Source organism: Tachysurus fulvidraco, chromosome 15, assembly GCF_022655615.1.
Source record: "Tachysurus fulvidraco isolate hzauxx_2018 chromosome 15, HZAU_PFXX_2.0, whole genome shotgun sequence".
In the NCBI taxonomy this organism is placed as follows: Eukaryota; Metazoa; Chordata; class Actinopteri; order Siluriformes; family Bagridae; genus Tachysurus; species Tachysurus fulvidraco.
In genome coordinates this window covers 9,902,595-9,927,885 of record NC_062532.1, presented here as the reverse complement: position 1 = coordinate 9,927,885, position 25,291 = coordinate 9,902,595, and the positions used below count along the sequence as shown (strand labels likewise).

General features: G+C 39.3%; 1 protein-coding gene, 1 long non-coding RNA gene and 1 other non-coding gene across 5 annotated transcripts in view; 1 reads left to right on the top strand and 2 right to left on the bottom strand.

Moving 5' to 3' along the window:
- Positions 1-24,264, top strand: part of tex2 (testis expressed 2) — a 30,614-nt gene extending 6,350 nt beyond the window's left edge. For all 3 annotated transcript variants that reach the window (XM_047800525.1, XM_047800527.1, XM_047800526.1), the window contains 11 exons: positions 7,816-9,427; positions 11,618-11,818; positions 12,065-12,374; positions 12,808-13,043; positions 14,454-14,597; positions 14,691-14,790; positions 18,002-18,122; positions 18,835-18,939; positions 19,518-19,727; positions 20,700-20,820; positions 21,551-24,264. In XM_047800525.1, coding sequence (XP_047656481.1) covers positions 7,841-9,427; positions 11,618-11,818; positions 12,065-12,374; positions 12,808-13,043; positions 14,454-14,597; positions 14,691-14,790; positions 18,002-18,122; positions 18,835-18,939; positions 19,518-19,727; positions 20,700-20,820; positions 21,551-21,706 — 3,291 coding nt within the window. In that variant the 5' untranslated portion in view covers positions 7,816-7,840 and the 3' untranslated portion in view covers positions 21,707-24,264. The remainder of the gene's footprint in view (positions 1-7,815; positions 9,428-11,617; positions 11,819-12,064; positions 12,375-12,807; positions 13,044-14,453; positions 14,598-14,690; positions 14,791-18,001; positions 18,123-18,834; positions 18,940-19,517; positions 19,728-20,699; positions 20,821-21,550) is intronic.
- A 55-nt stretch (positions 24,265-24,319) lies between these two features.
- Positions 24,320-24,455, bottom strand: LOC113639720. The gene has a single exon (XR_003439877.1). It is a non-coding gene; the product is annotated as a small nucleolar RNA SNORA50 (small nucleolar RNA).
- Positions 24,456-24,485: 30 nt separating this feature from the next.
- On the bottom strand, positions 24,486-25,246 carry LOC113639478. The gene is made up of 3 exons (XR_003439841.2): positions 25,028-25,246; positions 24,824-24,903; positions 24,486-24,728 (listed from the first exon to the last, which is right to left on the bottom strand). It is a non-coding gene; the product is annotated as an uncharacterized LOC113639478 (long non-coding RNA).
- Between the last annotated feature and the right edge of the window lie 45 nt (positions 25,247-25,291).

The following is a 25,291-nucleotide window of genomic DNA, read 5'->3' as shown; positions in this document are numbered from 1 at the left end:
CTATTACATTAGTTCCCTGTTTAGTTTTTTCTTTTGCGGCACATTAAAAAAGGAAACATTGTGTCCTGCAAATATTAATAACATATGAAATTATTTATTGAACTCAACGTTTTTTCAAACACTTTTTGTTGTCATTTTATAAATAAACAGTAATCTTAAGCTGAAAGCCTAATCTTTACCTATTATGCTGCTTGACAAAGATGTACTTTTAATGGAATAGGCCTACAGTTGCATGGTGGAAGAACGGTTTATCGCAAATATTATTAATAATAAATGCAGTTATTTATTCCATACTTTGTATTTTAAAATATTGTCTTTTGTTGCCATTTTAGAAAAGCCAAAGCCACACGAGGACATGCTTTACAGGGTTTTATAGCAGATAAGCAGGTTTTAGGTTTTAAGGTTTTTTGCTTTGCCTCGTGACTTAAAACATCTTTATCCGTCATAAAAAACTGCCTGATCTTTCATATGCATAAACTCTTAACAATGCCACTATTTTGCATTTGCTGACAGGTGATGGCTTTGCTGGATTTAGTGACAGATCTGTGGTTTAGTCAGGGCATTGTCTATAGATCTGCATCACAAAAGCACCCAAAAAAAGCCGTTGTTTTTATAGTTTCTTCACCAGGGTCATAAAAATGTCAAAGATGAAGAATTATCAATGAGACTGAAAACCATACTGGCGCTATTGCAAGAAAACCTGGCAACACAGTGACATATTATTATTACTATTATTATTATTCAAGCCTGCCTTCTGCTTAGATATATAGTGTTTTAAATGTCATTTAAAAGAATAGAAAGAGACTTCTCTAGCGTTTGCAAAGCAAATAGGTCATAATGTTTTCATGCCTTTGGGATTTTATAATTTGCATTTTGCTTTTCCTGTAAGGCCATAAATCTCAACACACTAACTTTACCAATATCGATCATGGAACAAGGCTATAAATATCACCATACTGCTCGAGTGCTTTTTATTCCTTCTATGTAGAGTGCGTTACTAATATGCTTACAATTTCAATGAAAATTTTCTATTATAGTTCAAAGCTTCCTGGTTAAGGACATTACACTATTGAACCATAACTCTGCATACTGTAGCTCCCCAGGCAGCCATTAAAAAGCTCTCAGCAGATGTGACGAATGCTTAACTCTCAATATCCGCCTCCTATACTGATCGCTAAATGTGCCTTGTTCATTGTAGCCATGTATAATAGGCCTAATACTGGATGATGATCTGCAGGAAGTTAAACATTCTCTCATGCCACAGATATGTCTAAAAATTAAGCTGAACTATTTTAAATACCTGCATAGTGAAGTGCATAATTTGTTTTATTTGCCAGATTATGCTTAGTGGGGTGAGTGTTGCTCTTTTTACCTCCATCTTTAAATGTAGGAAGCCAAGATACTGCATTATGCCTAAACTGGTGTGTCAGATATTTTGCCCTTATGGTGTGGAGGTCAATTTCCAAACTGTTCCCATTAAGGTGGACTTGAGTAACCACACGTATTTTTTCAACAAAGCAGACATACAGTGGCATCTTGAAGTTAGAATCCTTGATGAAATGTTATGGTTTTGAGGAAGATTTTGCTGTAGTTAAGACATGTTGGTATGGTAAATTTGTTTTTTAAGGTCATAAAACAAGCTTTAAGCGTTTAAACTGCTAACGATACTTTCAACCTAATTATAGATTCTACTATCCACTTAAATATAACTAATTATATTTTATTCCTCATATAGTCTGTAGTTTTTTTGGATCATGTTTACAAGAACATTCACTGTGCTTACAAGGCTGTAGGCTGCCCTCAGACCTCACGTCTGTGATCCCAGCATACAGACCACCTCAGAAGCTTGCCAAACCGCTTTTTAAACAGGTGAGAACCTGATTGGAGAGAGCCATATAAGCACTTCAGGACTGCTTTGAATACCCTGACTGCCTTATGTCCAGAAAGGCTTCAAAATACCACCACAAACATGGAGGAATACTCAGCATCAGTGAGGAGCTCCATTAGCAAGTGTCGAGATGATGAGACTTCCTTCAAGACCATCGCCACACGTGCAAGCAAGAAACTGTGGATGACTGCTGAAATGTGCTCTCTGTTCAAAAACCCAAGACAGCATAGGCCAATCTGTCATTGTAGCACAATTCTAAAGAGAAAAAAAAACATAATTACTTCCTAAATACCCAGGAAACAAAGCACATGTGGGAAGGCATCCAGTCTACAAAGCTACGCCACATGGCTGTGATGATGATGATGCCTTGCTCTCTGATGCACGGAATGGTTCAAAACAGAAAAACAGTGCGAGTGGGGATAACCACCTCAGCTCCCACCTACCAAGTATCTTGCCTGACTGCAGTAGACACCAGGAAGATTCTGTCCTGAGTTGAACGTGTGGAAAACTCACAACATACCTTGCCATGGTCTCAGGGAATGTACAGTACTTATGAGCTTGCAGATGTCCAGAGACACCTTCAACAGCTTTTTGAGCCAAGCAGTTGTCCCTTGTGCTTTAAGACCACTTCTATAACCCCTGAGCAGAAGAAATCTTTTGTGTCCTACTTGCCAGTTGCAGTCCACATATTTTTTATTATGAAATGCTTTATGCACCTGGTCATGAAACCCACAAAGAGCAGTCCTATCACCCCACTAGATTTCAGTACGCCTACCATCCTAACCTTTCAACAGAAGACACCATATCTGTTACTTTATACCTTTCTCTGAAAAAATGTTTACAAAAAAAAATAAAAAATTATTTGAACATACTGTTCTTAGACATTGTTGTAGCATTTAACACAGACAGAAACTGGTAAAAAGCTGAACACCTCCCTCTGAACACCTCCCTCTGAACACCTCCCTCTGCCACTGTAGTCTGGACCTTTTCACTGGGAGACCCCAGTCTGTCAGGATCAGCAACTCTACCACCAGCACACTGAACACTGGCGCTGCTCAGGGCTATATGCTCAGACCACTGCTGTTCACAGTGCTGATTCATGACTGTGCTTCAAAATACAGTCCAAATCACATCATCAAATTTTCTGATGACACTACTGTTGTGGGCAACAACGAGGCATTGTACAAAGTGGAGGTGAACCAAACCAGCTAACAGACATGGTCTAGATACAATAACTTAATGTTGATATGAATAAAGAGAAGATTGTTGACTTCAGGAGACCCTGAGTAGACCACTTGGCGCTGAATATTAACAGAACAACTGTGATGAGAAACAAATCACTCCTGGACCCAAGCTGAAGAGAGCTAACATCCACCCTCCCATACTCCGTCTATAGAGGGACAGTAGACTTCTTCCTGACCAGCTGTCACATCATGTGGTAACTGGAACAGCACAGTGTCTGACCACAAGGCCCTACAGCAAATTGGCAGAACAGCTGAAAAGATCATTGGGGTCTCTCTACTTCAAACAAATCACACATCTCCACAATAACATTGTTAAAGAGATAAAACAGATACAACAACCAAAAATCTTTTTGATTGTGAAACACCATATACAACTACCACAATAAAATGAACTGCAAATTCGTAATGCCTGGAGTGTCTACTTTCTTATGAGCTATTAATCCCTACCGTGGAGTATTAGATTAAAAATAAATTCAATAGCAGACATCTTTGTGGTATTGATCTTATCTTTTTTGATACCTTATATAATGACTATTTACTATGTGTAAAATATATGTATACTGTTTGACTGTGGAGTTTTCAAATATTGAGCAATACTTATCTAAATGTTGGAAATGTTATGAATTATGCCTTTAGTATTAGTTTGGCCTAGGTCAAGCTTTGCCTTTGTTAACCATTGTATGTTAAAGTGATATTTCATTAAAAAGGAGGCACAGGGAGAAGACTAATGCCTGTGTCATTATTCTGCATCATTCTGTTATTTTTTTTCTCATGCTGAATTATTCTTTCCATTTTGTAAAATCGCCCATTTTTTTCTGATTAAGGTGCAAGTCTCTCCACATGGCCACTTTATCTTCTTCCTATATCCCAATTCTATTCTTAGCATAGGCTGAATAACAGGTATTAGTATCTATTTTCTGCATCTCACTCCACAGTAATGGAGGCTTCCCATGTAGATTTTGGGCTTCTTGGTGTTTTTCTCCTACAGAACTCCATCTGCCTGCATATAGAACGATTCTGTCTCACTCATACTCCTGTGGGTGTTATTGTGTTGCATTAATGCCTGTAGTAGCTGCTTGTATGGACAGTCTATCTGCTTGATCATGTCTACTTCCCACACAAACACTCACCGTGGATTCTGTGGGCCACTGGCTCAGGTACTGTCAACCTCTATGTAGATCTGTTTCTCAGGCAGACAGTTTCTCCTACAGCCTTTGTCATTTCTAATGTGAGATGCACCCAAGTTATTTCTATTATTATAACTGAACAATTTCTGAATTGATTTGTAGGCCCGTGGGCCAAGTTCTTCTTGATAGATCACAGTGGTGGTCTTTGGATTGCTGTAAAAATAGCTTTACAGTTGTTTACTTACGCCTAAAGGAATTCTGATCAACCCCAGCTTCCACCAGCAAAGAAAACTGGACCATTTCCACGTGCTAGATTTTTCCAACAAAACAAAAATAAAAAAGGTTCTGTTCATCATCCAAAACATATGAGCTCATCTCTCAAGCACTGTAGATGATAATGTCATAGTTAAGCTTGCATGGCTGCTTCTGGAACAGGCTTACTAATCCTTATGGATGATGCAACTCATGATGGTTGACAGAATGTATCCAGAAGACTACATAATTATTCTGTCTGTCAGTTTGGAGAGAAAGAAGAAAGAAACATCCTCACACAGCAAGACAGTGACCCAAATCATACTCCCTGTTGCCTTAACCCATAATCATATCCAGGTCCATGGAAATGTTGGTCAAAGACTTTATTCAGGGAAGGCAATGGGACTACCATTGAAGGTCCAGCAGTTTTACATTCCTTCCTGTACATTTCACTTATGAATTTACATGGACTATGCATCCTGAATGCGTAGTGAAAATGCACCATTGCATCTTAATATTCCATATTCTTCACCTCTAGCAAGTTGACTGGGCGCATACTGTCCACGACGTCTCGTCTGCACCACGCCAGATGTTTCATATTGACTGATGTCTTGTTTCTGATGATACTTTGACTGAAATAAAGCTGGGAATTTGCTCCTTCTCATCCAAGGCTTAAGACTAGTGTATTAGTGAAAGTAAATAACTACTACTGTACCATAGGTGGGGGGGCACGGTGGCTTAGTGGGTAGCACGTTCGCCTCACACCTCCAGGGTCGGGGTTCGATTCCCGCCTCCGCCTTGTGTGTGCGGAGTTTGCATGTTCCTCCCCCGGTCCAAAGACATGCATGGTAGGTTGATTGGCATCTCTGGAAAATTGTCCGTAGTGTGTGTGTGTGTGAATGAGAGTGTGTGTGCCCTGCGATGGGTTGGCACTCCGTCCAGGGTGTATCCTGCCTTGATGCCCGATGACGCCTGAGATAGGCACAGGCTCCCCGTGACCCGAGGTAGTTCGGATAAAGCGGTAGAAAATGAGTGAGAGTGAGTGTGCCATAGGTAATTGGCCAGGACTCTGGACCACACTTTGTAGTGTCCACTCAGAGGGGGACTCTGAGTTCCGACAAACTGCAGCACCCTCAATTGTGCTGATGCTAGCATGGACAGATCAATATAAACGTGAGGTGGGATTCTGTCCTTTTTAAAAATTAAGTGTGAAGCAGAGTATTGTGTGTTTCTTCAGTGGACCCAAACCATGGCTTGTTTTTATTGCTGTCATCTGTCAGACACTACCATTGCAGCGCATGCAGGTTCATAAGGTTCCATGCATAGGCATTTGCTTGCATGTACTCCTACAAACTTCATGAACAGTCACACTCGCACCCTTTCCATATCCACTCGGTTTTCACTCCACTCATTGACCATGCATTTTTCTGCACCATGTTAGCACTAGCCATTTAACATTTTACTGGACTCTACCACCTGACACCTCCTTATATGGTTAATAAATATTTTATTATTATATACTGCATTATGTACACTGGCAAGAAAATTTTGTAAATGTCTTCACATTTATGTATTTTTATCTTCTGCTGGTTTTATTCAATCAAGTGGTTGTAAATGGGTCACAAAACAAAGTAAATGAACAACATTAACGACTTTACTTTCATTAAAAAACGTCCCTTTGCAGCAATAAAAGCAACCACACCAGCAACAAGGGGTTCAGTGTACAAGACTAGGTCTCAGTCATCAAAACTCCACTGTTTGTGCATCTCGGCTCACTGCAAACTTTTCTTCCTATTTGCCAACCTTAGTGGGGCTTTTTCTTTTTCAACTTTGCCCATGAGGCCAGCTGACCTGAGTCTCCTATCACATTATTTCTTTATTCTCATGTTTGATGTGAACATTAACTGAAGCTCTTGTCCTGTATCTGTGTGATGCATTATGCGGTTGCCACATGATTAAATAAAGAACAGCATAAATGGTTAATCAAATAACTGCAGAAATGTAATATAAGTGTAATAAGTAGGTGGCCAGTCTAGGTATGATTCTATGTGTGTATGTGTGCATGATAACATGTACAGTAGGATACAGTAGGTTACATTAGTGGTGTTTATATTGTTTTTTAAACTTGCACTGATGTGGGCCTGACCACACGTTAGTTTTACTTGTCTTTCTTCCAGTACAAGCACAGTGTGATTAGATTGGATTACATTTCAGATGATATTCTGAAGGGGAAACCAAGGTACTTAGCTACTGATGGATACTGGTAATGTTCATTCAGACAATGTGATACACATCATGATATGCAGCAAATAAAAAGTTTAAAGCAATTATACAAAACAGTAAACAGTTCAAATAATAGTAAAATACTGTACACTTCAGTTACTACTGATATAATTCGGCTCCACACTGATACAATTCAGTTCATGTTTAATTCAATATTTATTGTTTTATTCAGTTTAGGAGAAGCATTTCCTGTTTCATTGTGCAAGCTGCATTTTTTGTCATATTAAACTCAAAAGAGAGAGAATTGAGGCTGAAAGACGTTTATATTTTGGGTGTATTCTATGGCCGATTTTCCAGATTAATTTTCCAATTTAAATGTTTATTTTTTGTCATTTACCAGTACCTATTTCACACATAATACAACACAAAAGCTTATGTTACATTTAATCTTTGTCAGAGTTCTGTTTTTTTCTTTCTCTTGGCTATGAAGAAAAACTAAAAAAAAATATTAAAAAAATAAAAAACATGATAGTAAACTGTATTAGCTCGTGGCTTTTTTTTTTTTTTTTTGTCTTATGTCCATTTCAACAAAATAATGTTTTATTACTGCTCTACATTTTGGTTGGTCATAGATGTGAGTTTTTGGAGGACTGTCACCTTAGATTTCTACAGTTGTAGATTTTAGCCTTTTTTTTTAAATTGTACCATGATTAATTGCTCTCAGTTGTGGCACTGTAATACTATTAAGTGCATGTTTTTGTATAATTAACCCTTCTTGGTTTCACTCTGATTACTGTAATGGATGAGAGTCTCAGGGTTTTCCATCTGGAATCTTGGCCTCTAGACCTTGTCTTGTTTTTTTCATTAATTAACAAAAATATTTTGTTGTCATTTACAATGTTGTAATTCTGCTTTTTGTCTATTATGAGGTCGCTTTAGTGGAAAAATTGGCTTTCTTTTTTGAACCCCATATGAATTACTCTGTACTGGGTACTCTGATTGTTAGCTTGCTACACCTGGTGATATTTGTGATATCTGCCAGAACTTTGTTTTCACATGGCTATTTTCCTTTTGTTGACAGGTTCTGAGCCTTCTGGAGTGCTGCCATGACCAGTCAGGGAGGCAGCAATGTGGACACACCCAGCCACCTGTCTTCCTCACCATCTTCATTCCTCCGGTCGTCCTCAGGTCCAAAATTACATGTGCAGCGATCGCTCTCCCGTGACACAATCACCATCCATTTCTCATCCCAGGGCAAGGAGGAGGAAGAAGAGGATGAAGAGCTATACAAGTTGGCCATGTCAACATCTGTGGATTGTGATGATCAGGGCATAGTCACAGCTTTGGAGGCCAGTGAGGAGTTGCTGTTTGAAGGAACAGGAATGGGTTCAGGGGTGCCCCCTGTGTCTTCTACAATAACATCATCTTCAGTGGTCACCCATACCCAAAGCTCAGCCGTAGCCATCCAGCCAGTATTCACCAGCCTTGGCTCCCCCTCCATTTATAGCCCTGCTAGCTCATCCTGGCCCTTGGAGCACTGGACCCAACAACCATCTGCCACATATTCTGCCTCTTCCACTTCATCTCCAGTCAAATCCACAGCTGTGCACTCAAAGCCATTCCTCAGCCTTGTGAGGTCTCTCTCCACTGAAGTGGAGCCTCCTGAAGGTTTCCCTTCAGCAACTGCCCCACAACCTATGCGACACAGACATCTAATGAAGACTCTAGTCAAGTCTTTGTCCACTGACACGGCCCGTCCTGAACAGGAAGCCGCATCACACCGCCCCCCTGATTCCCGCCGCAACCTGCACCTTTTCAAATCTTTTACCCAACCTCGTGTCTCAACCACTGCCAGTGGTGACTCCAAGACAGCGCCATCTTCGCCCGTTGCTTCGCCCGATGGGCGCTCGTTCTTTAAGGTACAAGAAGTTGAAGCACGTATCGAAGATACCAAGCGGCGTCTCTCCGAGGTAATGTGTGATCCCCTACAGCTACTTAGCAAGATTATTGGTGAGGAAGCAGGAAGTGCTGCTAGTGGAGGTTCAGCGACTGGAACAACATGGGGTCTCCAACATCCCAAAAGTCTCTCATCTAGCGCTTCAGAACTCTGTAGTCTTACAGCCCTCAATGGGCACCCGGAAAGTAAAACTGACTATTGCATTAAAGAAGAAGATGACTTGGAGGGTGAAAGTCCACCAGGGATAGCCACCAATGTTCCAGTTATACCCAAGTCCCTTTCAGTAGGCCTTGACAGGTGCTTTATGTCAGTCCTCGCCAGGCAGGAAGATGAAGAGTTCTGTGAGCTCTACAGTGAAGATTTTGAGCTCTGCACAGACACGGAACCAGATGGTGACCTTGGCACCTCCACCCACCTCCAGCGGGGTAGCACAGCATGCAGTGAAGAACCAACTGAAGGGGGCGAGGAGGAAGAAGATGAGGAGGAGGAGCCACCGACCATACCACATAATGGACTTATCCTGCTTATTTCTATTGTATATGGCTACTTTGTTTTGCCGTTGCCCACGTACATAGGTGGTGTTTTGCTTGGAGTAGCTGCAGGCTTCATGCTAGCAATACTAGTGGTGTGGCTATCAGCTCCCCGTGGCTCTTCTTGGGGTCCTCGCTTCAGACGATGTAAGAGAGAACACTGGAATGGGGTCCCGTTAGACATCAAAGAGCCAATCATCTATAAGGTTGGTCTTGGTACTAAATTGTGTCTTGTTTCAACCTTCAGGTGGTTAATAGCACGCATGACTTTATCCAAACATTTTTATAGCTGTAAGTATATCTCTCATGCACATTGTGACCTCTTATTTTGCTTGATTTTGTAAAAAGTGCAGTGCCAGTACAGCTCAATAATTCAACTCAATAATTTTTATCACTCGTAAACAAATTGTTAGGCACGACATAAAGTCAAGTGCAATAAAGGCTGAGTTTTGCCTGCAAAAAAACAAGTGTGACTGTCAAAGTCACCAGAACTGTCTCAGATTCTAAGACGCTAATTTTCTTAGAAAACGGCACAAAATAAAACAAAAGATAGTAGATTAAAACTTTTTACTAAACCTTATAGTGTTGGTTTAAACATCGAAATGTTTCATTGATTTCGTTCATTTAAAGCATTTCTTTGCTTCTGCCTAGTTCTGTTTATGTGAAAACAAAACAAATAAAAATATGGGCAAATTTGTAAACTATACATTGGTATTAGAAAACCTCTGTCTGAAGAAAGGGGAAGAGTTGTACAGTCTGAATTTCAGTGGGATTAAAGGTCTCCTGTGGTGTATGGTGTTTGAGGACTGTGTTGTGGAGTGGCTGAGCTGTGTTTCCATGATGCTGAGGAGTTTTTGCACTCGATCAGAATCTCAGTCACTTGATCTAGTAAATCCAAGATGCTGTTATTGGTGGTTTGCCATTTTATCCCTATTTAAAACTATGCTGGTTCTACTGCAGTGTCCAAAAATCTGGAATAATGTGTTTGTCTGTGAAGAACCGGGAGTATGGTAGTATTCTTGATTACGTCGACTTTTAAACATCCGGTTTATTTTCACATCCGTTTCCTGCTTACAGTGCTGCCACTGGAAATTAGCTCGAGCTTGATCTCTACATTAAAGGAACAATGCTGCAATGCTTTATTACATTCTATCCAGCTTACTCACCTCCTCATCTGTATACTCTGCTCAAACAGATTAGGTTTCGAAACGTTCAGCTTTCATGCTAATATCAAACTTCCAAAAACTCAAGATCAAGCAAGTGGGTTTATTGACAAGAAGGTGAAGCATGAAACTAGAAAAAAAAACAAAAAACACCATATTACATTTAACAACAATCATGAACATGAAACAAATAATTGTACACATCAATATCAAAGCATAGATGTCGTGCATACATATGTACAAACATAAGCCATAAAAAAACATATAAAGCGAGCAAACATAAGATGTTAACAGTAGTCTCCAATTAAACAATGCCCTTATATACAGAGAGATTTCTACTTAATAATGGTGGATGTCCCTTCGTCACTTCTGGGAGAAAGTTAGAAAAGTCAACGTGATTATCCTGGCAATAATAACTGCAATCACTATACACTGTTGAGACAATTTTTGATAAACTTACTATTGCCTGATAGCCAGGACAGAACACCATGAAATCCACCATGCTGTACATATATTATATTATATTTGTATATTTAATATATATTATAACAATTATCTTGTCTTGTTTTGTCTTGTCTTGTCAGTCTGTGCATTTATTTACCATAAGTGTATTATAACTGCTTTGCATTTTGTTTATACTGTATGCTGTCTCTGCGTCTTCTACACCGAATTTCTCATTAATATGATTTTTTTTTGTATGTTTGAGAGCATTTACATGTTTTATCTCCTTTGCCACTGTAACTGTGTTCTCTTTCCACTTCAACATGGCAGACAATATTTGTTTTGAGACTGGAGTTGACTTTAAATTGACTGTGCCTCTATTAAAAAGGTTAATCCATAAACCATCTTTAAAATGGATCAGGAATAAGCAAGTTGGACCTTAACTCATTAACTAACATTAATTCATATTATGCAGTACTATATGTTTCAGCATTGATGTGGTACCTAACACAAAAGGGGAAAAAGGCTTATGCTTGAAAATCACTTAAATCTGAAACATATTACTCTCTAATCTGATTTTTGCTATAAAGTCTAAATAGAGTAATAGCAAGTGAGAAAATGGGGAAAAAGAGATTATACAGTATTTTGATTAAATTCACGCAGCCTCATCTAAATGCACAAATCTGATCTAATTTCAAAAGTCTAACAGCCTAAACATAAACATTTCCTTGATGTTTTTCCTTGATGAACTTAACTCCATACATAATATTATGTGATCTGTGCCATGTCAAGGGTTGGATGAACGAGATTTACAGCTACGATCCAGAGACGTACCACGCGACCCTTACCCATTCAGTATATGTGCGTCTCGAAGGCTCTGTGCTGCGTCTGTCCAAACCTAACCGCAATATTCCTCGCCGTGCCACCTTCAATGAGCCCAAACCTGACATCACGTACATCAGCCAGAAGATCTACGACCTGACCAACAGCAAGGTGGGACACCAGTGTCACATTCTGTGCAGCTAATGTAGCTAAGTTTGTATTATCATTTATTTTGCACTGATCAGAACCTTTGTCCTTTTAAAAGAAACCATATTAAAAATATTCATTTATTATTCAAAGAAAGCAAATGATGTAACAAGCATTATATAATACCAGCTGCTTTATTCTTTTCATTAAAATACACTACATTGTACCGAATATGATGGTAAGAAATACTAATTGCACTTGGTCCCACAGATCTACCTGGTGCCCCAGAGCCTGGCCAGAAAACGTGTATGGAACAAAAAATATCCAATTTGCGTTAAACTGGCCAAACAGGATGACTTTATGTCGAAGAGAGACCAAACTGAAGCTGAGGAGGAGAAACTCCTGGCTCCAGGTGAAAGGACTGAGGGGGTAGTGGGTAGCGAGGAAACCAAGCGCTTCACAGAGCCTGTCCTGTACCTGTTCGGGAGGACAGGAAGAGAGAAGGAAGAATGGTTCAGGAGGATTCTGCTAGCCTCCAGGCTCAAAGCTGAGATCAGGAAACCCACTGACCTGCTTGCATGTAAGACTGGAGCTAGAGTGAATGTTCACAATCATGCTTAGGGCTGCATTCGATCGTTTTGGTCAACAACTTAAAAAAAAAATCAATTGATAAAAAATACAATAAAATAATTTAACAATGTAAATTTCAGTTTCTGTTGATTTTCACACTACAAAGGCCCTTCTGAGACTGCCTTATCCAAACCTTTTGCAAATGATAGTAAAATATGCTTTTCTCCCCGACAGTATCTGTTTTAAAAATCATGGGGTCCCTTGGTGGTCCTGAACACTAAGCAACTGCTTATACCACTTATAGAAAGAAACAGCCCTGATCATGCTAAACTAAAATATTAAGCTACAACATTGTTGATTACCTCTATGGGGTTATTGAAGTTGTTTTGCATTATACTTATCTGGTTTATATGCTTAAGTTTGGATGTCCTTTCCATCCACAGCTTGCCTTCCTTCCTACAGCAGCGGGAGCAGCCAAGCAGGCATTTTGTCTCAGAGTTGCAGCAGTAGTCAGGGCAGTCTAGATGACGTGATGCAGTCTAAACCACGGCAGACAGATGTCAAACAAAAAGTACTGGACTACAATGTCTACATGGCTAAATATATCAGCCATTCTTCAGGGAGCCCAAATACCAGCCCTCTTCACAGTACTGATAGCAGTCCGAGGAACGTAATGAAGGTACCTCGTAGATTAATCCTATTACAGTGTTCAGTTAATCTAAATGATCACAAAATCACAATCCAAGCTTACAAGCCAATCATAAAAACGCATACAGTATATTCTTTCTAATATACAGTGGATATAAATAGTCTACACACCCATTATAAACTGCAGGTTTTCGGGAGTGAGGTCATGTACATGCTTTGTAAACTCTTAGTGGACCTTCAGCATTTAGATGAATGAAGAAAATCCTACAGAAACAGCTGATTGTTTTTGGGGTTTTTTCTGGTGTCAATCAGGATCGCTTCACTGATGACAGAAATTTTTCAGTGATACTTACTTTTGAACATGGGTTTGATTGGGATTCGGAACTCTGTGCACAGCCACAAGCCAGTTTCTTCTTTCTTGACTAAAGCATTTCTATTTGTGTTTCACTTTAATTTATTTCAGTTGCTGTAGTATGTTCAAAGGGTTAAGGAAAGAGGAACCTGGAGGCTGGATTAGGAAACTCAAATTGTGCTTTATTATTTTACTTCACTTTTCAGTGTTTTAACACACACACACACACACACACACACACACACACACACACACACACACACACACACACACACACACCTGTGTGCTAAGTGCTCTCTCTCTCTCTCTGCCCCCCCCCCCGTCCCTCTCTTTCTCTCTCTCTCTCTCTCTCTCTCTGTCCCTCTCTCTGTCCCTCTCTCTTCTCTTTCTCTCTCTGCTCACTGCAACAGAGAGCAGTCATTAATATAATTTGTGTGTGATCCTTAACATAATTTGTGTGTGATCCTTGTGTGTGATCCTTGGCCCCACACCCTTGTTTCCCCAGTTGTTATACTGTTATACTATTAAAGGTGGGGAAAATGATCTGAATCTTAAGTTTTGTTCCAAAAACCTGCAATTTTCTATATTGACGATGTGTACATACAGTATCTTTTTCTGGATCTGGTGCTCCTTAGTTCTGTTGAAGACCATGATCATATATGTCACAATATATATGAATTAAGCAATACTAAAAAGTTCTTGAGATTAGTCCTTCTATTTTGAAATTCTGTGATAACAGAAATAAACAAAAAATTCAAGCAAACTTTCTGATATTCAGAGGAACTGACAATATTTTCAAATTAACAGAAATAATGTGTCCAAAATGTGTTTTCACAACACAAATTCAGCAACTCTTCAATTCATGTGTATCACACATGAGTACAGCAATCGTAGAAAGTAGCTGCAACAATCACCAAAATATTCCTGGAGCGACTATACAGTGACACCATTGTAGTACAGATGACTCACTGCCCAAAGCTCTCTGTATTATTTATTCAGTTTGTGATGTGATATTTTAATGTGTCAACTACTGTAATCGAGTTTGTCCTGCAAGCACTGTTCAGGATCTCTGTCTGGGCTTGTTTCCAGTTCCCAGCAGTTCCAGGCACAGAGGCTGAGTCTGAGGCTTGGGTCAACGCCCTGCTGGGCCGCATCTTCTGGGACTTCCTCAGAGAGAAGTACTGGGCTGATATGGTCTCCAAAAAGATCCAAATGAAGCTGAGTAAAATCCGGGTATGTTTTAAACCTTTATTGTTATTCCTGATTATTTTCTTCTGGCATTTAGATGATTTGATGGTATTTTAAATCTGGTATTTAATATTAAAGCTGCCATACTTCATGAATGAGCTGACACTGACTGAACTGGACATGGGTATGGCTATTCCCAAGATTCTTAAGGCCTCCAAACCATCAGTGGACCATCAAGGTAAGCCTTTCTTTTGCGCTTTATTCCACTCTAGATAGATATGTATGGATTGGATGCTTTGTACGGTTCATATTAATGCAGCTTTTAATGTTTCTGACCAACTGCAATGTGCAAACATTATTGTAATCTACTGTATCATGTAGATATTTGGTACATGAGAATCAACAGATTTCTTTCACTAAGGCCAGAACAATATCTATATTCATTAATGCTAATGCTGATGTCAAGAAAGTTCAACAAAAACTGTAACATAAACTGAAGTATATAAGCAATGAGATTTTTCTAAAAAGGTAGCTTTAACTCAGGAATAGAACATATTTAAAGATAATATATGAATTACATAAATGTATGAATTACAGCACTTCCTGGGAGGGGGGGGGGGGGACACCAAATCTGGCCGAAATACATCATAAGTTTAGTGAGATTTCGTATAGACCATTTGGTATATTAAAAATCAAAGAAAAAGCATCACTTGATACTTATACAGAGAGAATAGAATAGAATAGAATAGAATAGAATAGAATAGAATAGAATAGAATGGGGCATAGAAGCCTTTATTATCGCACATATACATTACAACACTGCAGATTTCTTTTCTTCACTGAGGAGGCTGGGGTCAGAGTACAAGGGCAGCTATGATACAGTGCCCCTGGAGCAGGGAGGGTTGAGGGCCTTGCTCAAGGGCTCAGCAGTGGCACCTTGGCAGTGCTGGGCCTTGAACCCGATCCTCCGATCAATAACCCAGAACCTTGTGCCGAATTTCATGAAAATAAAGCAAAGCATTAGATGCACTCTCATACACTACTAGAAGATGAAATAGAAGAAGAAAAGCATACAGTCACGGCCAAAAGTTTTGGCAGTGATATCAATTTTGTGTTTTGTAAAGTTTGCTGCTTCAGTATTGAAAGATTATTTTTCCACATGTTTCTGTGGTATACTGGAAAACAGTGTAAAGCATTTCATAAGTTTTTAAGGCTTTTATTGGCAAAAACATTTAATATATGCAAACAGTCAATATTTACTTGTTCTTCATAACATTTGCAATTTGCTCTGGTATGCTGGATATTAGATTCTGCTCCGAAACCGGACTAATGGAAATCTATACTTGCCTTATTAGTGCTTGGAGTTGATCACAACTTGTGGGCTTCTGGTTGCCCACACACCTATTGAGGCTTGACCACGGGTTCTCTGTGGGATTGAAATCTGGGGAGTTGCTTGGACACGGATCCAAAATTTCAATGTACTGATCTCTGAGCCACATCATTATCACTCTTGCCTTGAGACATGGTGCTCCATTGTGCTGAAAAATGCATGGGTCATCACCAAATTGATCCTGAATTGTTGGGAGAAGTTGCTCTTGCAGGGTGTTTTTGGGAAGAAATTTTTCTTGACACCAGACCGTTGTTCACGCACCTCTTGCCATTCCTGAAAAAGCACTGCATTGGTGACGATAAGATTCGGTAGCTGACTCCTCAGGAGGAGACAGTTCTGGAGCTTGCTGGACACCTTGTCCTGACGCCTTCTTCACTGCAGTCGAACCTCTCTCCTTGAAGTTTTTGATGATCTGGAATTTGGTTCTTTCGGGTACAATGTTCTTTTTTAGTAATTTCCTTGCATGGGAGGCCTTTTTGATGCAAAAATGATAGCTGCATGTCTTTCTTTGGAGGTAACCATTGCTAACAAGAACAAAATGATTGGAAGCACTTAAACTCTTTGTTTATTTTAGTATTTATGGATTTCTTTCTTTTTTTAAACTTTTTATCCAGATAAAACAGAATTTGGGAAGACTGGGACTTTGTTCGGCACTGGGCACATATACAGAGAATGTAACCGGCTGTAGCCATGCTTCTGTTGGACTGGTGACTTTATCTGGCATTGTCCATGAAACAGCCCACAGAGATCAAAGGATCAGTTCTGACTGGCTTAGAGCTGATATTTTACAGACTCCGGGGGATGAAGCATTGCCACAATTAGAACGGACCCTGGGGAGCAGCTTTGTGATGTCTCAGTAGAATAGTGTTTAGTTGAAGCTACAAGAAGGATGTACAAGAGAAGCATTGAGCTTGTATATTCATAGATAAGAGCTTTATCATTCAATATGCGTTTACTGTAGTCTTACTATTTATATTTAAAGCACCCTTTTCCAGAGCGACTTACAGAAGTACAGATGTCTCTATCAGTAAATACATCCTGATACTGGTTCAATTGGTCACAGACTATGTATACAATCTGTCTAAAAACTCTGTAGGGTGATAATATATTAAGAAACAACTTTTTTTAATTGGTAGTTTCAGGAAGTACATCAGGAAGAGCTAGATTTTAGATGTTGTATGAAGACTACCAGTGACTTGAGCTGCCACCACAGGGAAGTGTCTTGATCCATACCTTCTTAGTACCATAGTTTCACTGTTGATTAAACAGTATAGTCAAGTGGCAAAAATGTTTTGATTGGCACAAGGGATTGGCATTTTCCCTATAAGCAAGACCTCATGATAATTATCAATACTCTCTTATACTACTTTCTCCAGTGGGAATCACCTGAATCCAACTATGTGATCTATCCTGACGTCGTTTTGCTTTTACTTTGGTCAGCTTTGTGCTCGGGTCTTCATCAGGGATCATTTGAAGTCTTCGACAGGAAGTAATCAGTGTTAAGTCATAAATTACACTGACCTATTAGTTCCTCAGTAGGTCTTGGTTGCTTAATTTCAGTCGACCACAAACTGTTGTGGATAGGACATTATTTACATTTACATTATTTACTGTCCAGTGTCATCCAAATGAGGATGGGTTCCCTTCTGAGTCTAGTTCCTCTCATATAATCTCAGGGAGTTTTTTCTAGCCACAGTCACCCCAGGCTTTGGTCATTAAGGAACATTGTTAGATATAAATAGTAACTTAAAAAAATTATTCTGTGTCTATATTTCTGTTCAGTACAGCTGTACAGCTGCTTTGAGACAACCTTAATGGTTAAAAGTGCTATACAAATAAATTGAAATTGAGTATGTTCAGCTGCCCTGGTTTTTAGCATGAGCAGGAGGTTTAAAACATCATCTTATTTCGCATGTTCTGTAGGAAGCACATGCTAGCCTTCATTGACCGTAGCAGAGGTGTGACACACTGGTGGGCGGAAATAAAATAAAAATAAAAATAACTTGCAACATTAGTGCACTTAGTGAAGAAGTGTTGATTATTCTTTATTCCCCTGTAGGTCTGTGGTTTGACTTGGAGATCTCTTACACTGGTTCTTTCCTGATGACTCTGGAGACGAAGATGAATCTGGCCAGGCTTGGGAAGGAGGGAGAGAGTGTTGGAGAACAAGGAAAAGAGGGGTAAGAAAAGAACATGGAAAAATCTACTTTTTCTATTTTTGCTTTTGATATAAAGTGTGTGTGTGTGTGTGTGTGTGTTCGTGTTCCCTCTCCCTAGTTTTACACACCCCTCAATATAGACAAGGATTTAATAAATTAATCTATTGCATTAGTCTGCCTTAATCAAAAAGTTTTGCTTTTAACTCATGTTTTTTTGTGCTTGTATCTTTGTTGCCTTTCTCTCTCCCTTTTCTTTCCCGCCCCATATGGACATGGTGGATCTGTTTCGTTGTCGGTGAGTCAAGCCTGCACTCTGCCCATCTCCTGATATCTTAATTTTCAAACTGATTCAGAACAAATTAATAATATAGGCTATAACCATGACAGAGATGATGTCATCTATAAATCCTGTTACCATGTATTGCTTGAATATCATCAGTTAAATATCTAACAGCCCTAGAGTATATACTGTCTAATAGATTAATATCCATGCTTCTGCTGCACAGCCTGGGTATACTATAGCTTCAAGCTTCTAAAGAAGGTCCAGATGTATGAACTAATCAAGTATATTTAGCAAATGGATCCAGTGCCAAAAAAGGAAATTACCAGAGGATTATAAATAAAATGCATATGTGTGTGTGTGTGTGTGTGTGTGTGTGTGTGTGTGTGTGTGTGTGTGTGTGTGTGTGTGTGTGTGTGTGCGTGTGTGTGTGCGTGTGTGTGTCAGGCCCAGACCACGTACATACTGCCTGGCTGACAGCGATGAGGAATCATCCAGTGCCGGCTCATCTGATGAGGAGGATCCAGCAGAAGTACCTGAAATCCCGGGGACAGAGGGGTGAGTGTAAACGGGTATTACTGTTTTCTCTTGGAAATAGACTGTTTATAGTTAATGAGACATTAATCCCCCTTTATTTATTAACCTTACTGCAATATAATATAACATAATTGAAAAAAAAAAATCCTAATTTGTAACTTAATGATGTATAGAAAATTGGTGTTTGTACCACTAGGAAATAACAGATTCTTGTGTGCAGTAGTAGGTCTGTGGTTAAATTCCTATGTTAGTAACCAGAAAGTCATGCAGTCCCGGGGATGTAACGCATACAGTATATGTTGCATTTCTTATATATACATGTAAATTGTCTGTCTCTTTGTCTCAGGCTAACATGAACATAGCTTAAAAGAACATAGCTTTGAGGTTCCTTCATTTCACTCACCATTTCTATTTGACCAGTATAATCATTTATACGACTGTATCTTATATTCAGCATTGTATTGTCATTAAACCCCATGAAAAGGAAGAACACTGGCACTTGTAGTATCCCTACAGCTAGCTCAGCTTCTGTACACAATGACTATAGACTGTCAGGTTCATCACTAAGGTTTTATATCCTTTCTCACGTTGTTACGCAGGTTCGTCGGAGGACACCGACCGAGCAAGATCATGCGCTTTGTAGACAAGATCGCAAAGTCCAAGTATTTTCAGAAGGCCACTGAGACAGAGTTCATAAAGAAGAAGATGGAGGAGATGTCCAACACTCCTCTTCTCCTCACTGTGGAAGTGCAAGAGTGCAGGGGCATGCTGGCCATCAACATACCACCTCCCCCTACAGACAGAATATGGTACAGTCTGTGTTAATGTAGTGGTTTGTTTGTGTGTGTTTTTCGTTTTTAATGAATGATGACTTTTTACTAAATATAACCCTTCCTCTGTACATTTTCTGTTTTAGTAACATATTTAGTGGAGAAATGCAAAAATATAAGGATTATTTTGTAAGCATTACAAGCATAATTAATTTCTCACATGAAATATTTAAAAACTCATTCATATTAGAATGATTATATTTAGGTCATTTTGACATGAGGGAAATCGGAGTATATTTATAAGTGTACAACATGCCCTCTTTCATGCAGATCCTTTGCAGCTTGGGTTATTTCCCTAACAGTGGATATGGCCATTATCATGTATATTGCCTGATGTATCTGGTTTAACACAGTTTTGTCTCGTTTCATTTGTGTGTTCTCTAATTTTCCATAACGGACTAAAGGAATTTGTCCTCTGTGTGAGCACATATTTATACCCCAGTGACAAAAGTAGTCATGAATAACTACAGTGAAATTTATACAGGGAAATTGTTGATTTTGAATGTCCAGGAGTGCCAATAATTGGAAGACATGATTTTGTTTTAAAATAACAATCAATGAATCAACCAATCAATAAATAAATAAATAAACTATTGTATACTCTGAGTATGCAGTGCAGTTATAACTTTTAACTGCACTGCATACTAAGAGTATACAATAATAATAATACTATTGTATACTCTTAGTATGCAGTGCAGTTAAAAGTTATAATTTCTTTTTTATATAATCTTTTAAAATAATTTCTGTCATATTTTCAATGAGATAAATCTGATGACCCACAAAGAGATTTATTTATTTATTCTGGTGCTGACTGTGCAACAATTATACTGCATGACTAGTTTGAACTGCTCTTGCGTTTTGACAGTGTATTTCCACGGAGATTTCACAATGTATATACCCTTTTGGCTTGTTACTGAAGGGTGAATCATACAGATGCTCTTTTGTCTGCAGGTATGGCTTCAGAAGTCCTCCTCACCTCGAGCTGAAAGCCCGACCTAAACTTGGTGAGAGGGAGGTCACTTTCGCCCATGTTACTGACTGGATCGAGAAGAAACTGGACCAGGAGTTTCAGGTACTGCCAGGATCAATGCATTTAAATTTTAAGGTGTGGTTAAACAATCCACCCATCCTTTCTCTACACATCTTATCTTACTGGGTCACAAAGAACCTGGAGGCACAAGGCAGCGTACACCCTGGACTAGATGCCAATCTATCGCAGGGCACAATCACACACACACACACACACACACACACACACACACACACACACACACACACACACAGACACACACACATATATACACACACTACAGACACTTTAGAAATGCTAATCATTTTAGAGTGTCTAGATGTGTTTGGACTATGAAGGAAACCGGAGTATCTAAAAGAAACCCCCCATGTATGGGGAGAACATATAAACTCCACACACACACACACACACTGGGGGCAGGAATCAAACCCCCAACCCGTGAGGCAAAAAGCGATGCCCTAGCATGAAATGGGTTAGGTTCAAGTTTGTACTACAGTCAGCCAGTAGAGGGCCTCGGTTACATTTTTGCTTTACTTCAGAATCCCTGGTACAACTTCCACCCATATCCCTTCAGTGGTCTTCATTGAACTAGATTTTCTCTAGATACAGATATTTTGTATTTTTATAACATAGTTTGTGTTGTTCCTTGTATGTATTAAACATATAATAACTTTGCAGTTTTCCCTTTTTTTATTTAGTGCAAAATCTTACTGTTCATTCAGCATCATGGATCTTAGAGTATTGTCTTACAAATGTTCTGTTCATTTCACAGAAAATATTTGTCATGCCAAATATGGACGACGTGTGGTTACCCATCATGCATTCAGCCATGGACACACGGTCCAGCGTGAACTTAGCTACTGTGACGACCGATGCCTTGAAAGATGTGGCTCCTTTGGACCTTGAACAAACTGCGGATGACTTTTGAAGGCTGATAAAACCGTCATATGAGACTTTGGGGAATCAGCCAAGGGCGCTTGCTATATTATGTTCTTAGATAAAGGTTAGCTGGAAACATGAGTGTGTCTAAAGGCATAGTAGTAAACTAATGCATTTGTATTAGACCTTGAGCTGAGTCGAGTTCTGCTGAATAATGCTTTACAGGCAGAGGCAATTCTGGCAGTGTTCGGTACATTATTTGGTAATTAAAACATACAACCTTGGATTGAAGTCAGCTATGGCTACAGCAAACATCTGGGTTGGAGACCTCTTTTCCGTTCATTGACCACATTATTATGAACACCTGCACATTCAGGCTACTCCGCCATTCAGGTGGCAGCAGTGCGAATGTATAAAATCATGCAGATACAGATCAAGAGCTTCAATTAATTGTCATACCAAACATAGGACTGGAGAAAAATATGATCTCAGTGACTGACAGTGGCAGGGTTGTTGGTGCCAGGCTAGTTTGGAGTATTTCAGACAGTGAATGATTGAAATACATCCAGTAGGTTGCATATCTGTACTAAGAAATTTGTTGTTGTGTAGAGAGGTCAAAAAAGAATGCCCAGACTGATTTGAGCTGGCAGGAAGTCAAATATCTATAGTCAAGTATTTAGAGGAACATACATTTTATCTTATACAACTGAGCAATTGTGGGTAAAGGGCCTTGCTAAGGGGCCTAGGTTGGTGGACTTCACGGTCAAACTCACAACCTTCTGAGCTGTAATCAAACACTTTACCTAATGAGCTACCACATCCACACTAGAAGGCCACATTGGGCTCCAATCCTGTAATAGACCAGAAATATATACTGTAATTCCAATGTTCAGCTGACCAGTTTTGGTTAACTGAAGCTCTTGTCCTTTATCTGGATGATTTTCCATGTTGTGCTGCTGCCACCTGATTGGTCGATTGAATAATTGCAAGAATGTGAAGGTGTTCCTTATAGTGTCTGGTGAGTGTACGTGTTTGCATCTAAAAGCTATTTTTGTGTGATAGGTGGTATCCTACTGAAGTTTTTGGGTGTGTCACGCTTTTTACCTCAGTCCTTTGCAACCTAGTGTGAAAAGCCAACTGAGATATTCCCGTGCCACTTATTTTCAATCTTGTCCCTGCTAGTGGCAGGATAGGATTCTTTCAATGGTCCAAATTGAGTGTGTGCCACTTTCAGCATACTTTCAATAATGTAAACTAGTGTGAGTATATTTTGTGTATGCCATGATTATCAACTGCTTTGTGCAAACGTGCTTTCTCAAGGATAACCAATACTCAACTCTCTTTGCTGCCCGAGTCATCTGTGTCTATACGATTATGCAATTAGATCAGTTTCACTGTGTTCAAGGCCACCAGCTAATACCCCATCTGCCCCAGAATTGGCACTACCCGAATCTGGCTAATCTAGTACACACCTACAAGATGCTTCCTGCAGATTTCAACTACTTAACCATAACCTTTCTGGAACTGGCTGGAAAACCTAATACACAGTACTGCCTTTGCCATGGACATGTATGCCATTGTGCATCACGGAGAAGCCATCTGAATGTATAAATCCTTGCCGGATCATCTCAGTTTGAGTTTTGTAGTGTATGATCAAATAATTTCAAGATTTACAAAGATTCTTAACATTTGTTTTTAATGTCGTTTCAGATTGTGTTGACAGAAAATGTGTTGCTTTATCCTTATAGTAGTTGTAACTATGCTTTAATGATGTGATTGACCATGCAGAACAGGAGTGTCCAGTTATACCTGAAAAAGGCCTGTATGATCACAGGTTTCCATTTTAATCAAGCCCAAGTCAAACCTCACCTTTTTTAGGCTGTTGATATCCAATCAGTGATTAAGTGTGACTTCTATTTAATTGGACTGAAACCCTGCAGCCACATTGCCTTTTTGCTGATATGACTAAAGGATAGACCAAGGGTTTTCAACTAAACACTAGCCCTGGATGCCAACTGTAATGCAAGATTATGTTGCTTCAAACACACCCGATCAGGCTTATGCAACCCAAACATTATTCTAATCTAGTCCCTTTTAAGCAACAAAAATCAAACACATCAGAGCAATTAACTTTCTTTGATGGATATGAAAATTCCTAAATCCACTAGTTAGACACATTAATCAGCAGTGATCAAGACCCATAGAAATATAGTTGGATAATCAATGACTATAGATCTAAGTTACCAGCAGCGTATGTAACTCACTGAAGGAGTCCTTGAGCCACAATTGCAACAAGCAAAATAACAGACCTGGTAGTCAGTGTTTTCTGCTAATTGGCACACCTGTGGTTTACATGCTTTCCTTAATGATCTTCATAATTCATTACAAAGTGGTCAAAGTACTCTTTCCTATTCCTGGCCATTTAACACCTTCCATGATATTTCTGTGCCATTGTTTGTGAATGTTAAGTGATGTGTGCTTCTCTATGCCAACCGCTCATCTTACCTTTTTGCACTTTGTGAAAATGATTACCATTTTAAGTGATTGTTCAGCCATACTGTGACAATGGTAATGTGTGAGGATGTATAAATGCTTTTAGTAAAATGACTCGTGTTTTTACTGCAATATTACTTTCTCTCTCACATGTTTATTTTTGAGGAACAAGTGTAGTTTGCTTATAAAAGAGCAACTTGGGTTGTGATACCAAGAAGCCCCAGTTATAACAAACCTTTAGTTTTGCACTGTTGCTTGGCCTATGGAGCCATGAAGAGGGCTTCAAAGGTTCAAAGACAGTGCTACCAAAAAAAAAAAGGACAGGAGGCAACGTGTATGGTCGTGAAGTGTAAAAGTTTATTCTACAAGCATCAAATTCTTCTTCCACAAGACATCCTTTGTGTACAAGGTCATTCAACCCTACAAAGACAACAAGAGAGAATACAAAAGACACATTTTGCTTATAAAACTGTTGTACAAAATCTGACTGACTTTGGTCTTATGGTTAAGTCAATCCTTTCAGGGGTCCCCGCCACTGGCTTCCTTTCAGGGGTCCCACCTCTTTTCTCTTTCCTGTACTGAAAAGGGCAATCGAAAATAAACTTAGATCATAACCAATATACGGGCAAATACTGCATGCTAATTGATTAAGAACATAACTAAATAGGTTTACCCCATCTCATGGAAGACAAATCATGCACTGCGCATGCGCCATGCAGATTTCAGCAGCAAATCTCACATTTCCTCCCAAATCTACAACACAAGACAAGACGGTAAATTATGTACATTAAATAAATCAGAAATCGTAAAAAATGTTAATAAACATCCCCAGATATTTGCTCTAATTCAAACCTACAAAGTGACACGTGCTACGTACCAACCACGTGTCCGCACGTGCATCACGTCGTTTCAGGAATATTATCGGGAACGAGGTTCACATTTTCAAATACCGACTCAGAAACGCATTTTGTGTACAAAAGCCTAATCATTTCTTTAATTAAGAACTAAAAAAAATCCCACGCGTAGTTTTTTACGGCCCGCACACGTGAAAACGCAACAGCCTACTGAAAGTAATGCGACGAGTTCCGGTGTCAGCGGACGTTACATAAAAGTCCAACCCTTAACTTTTGTACGCATGCGC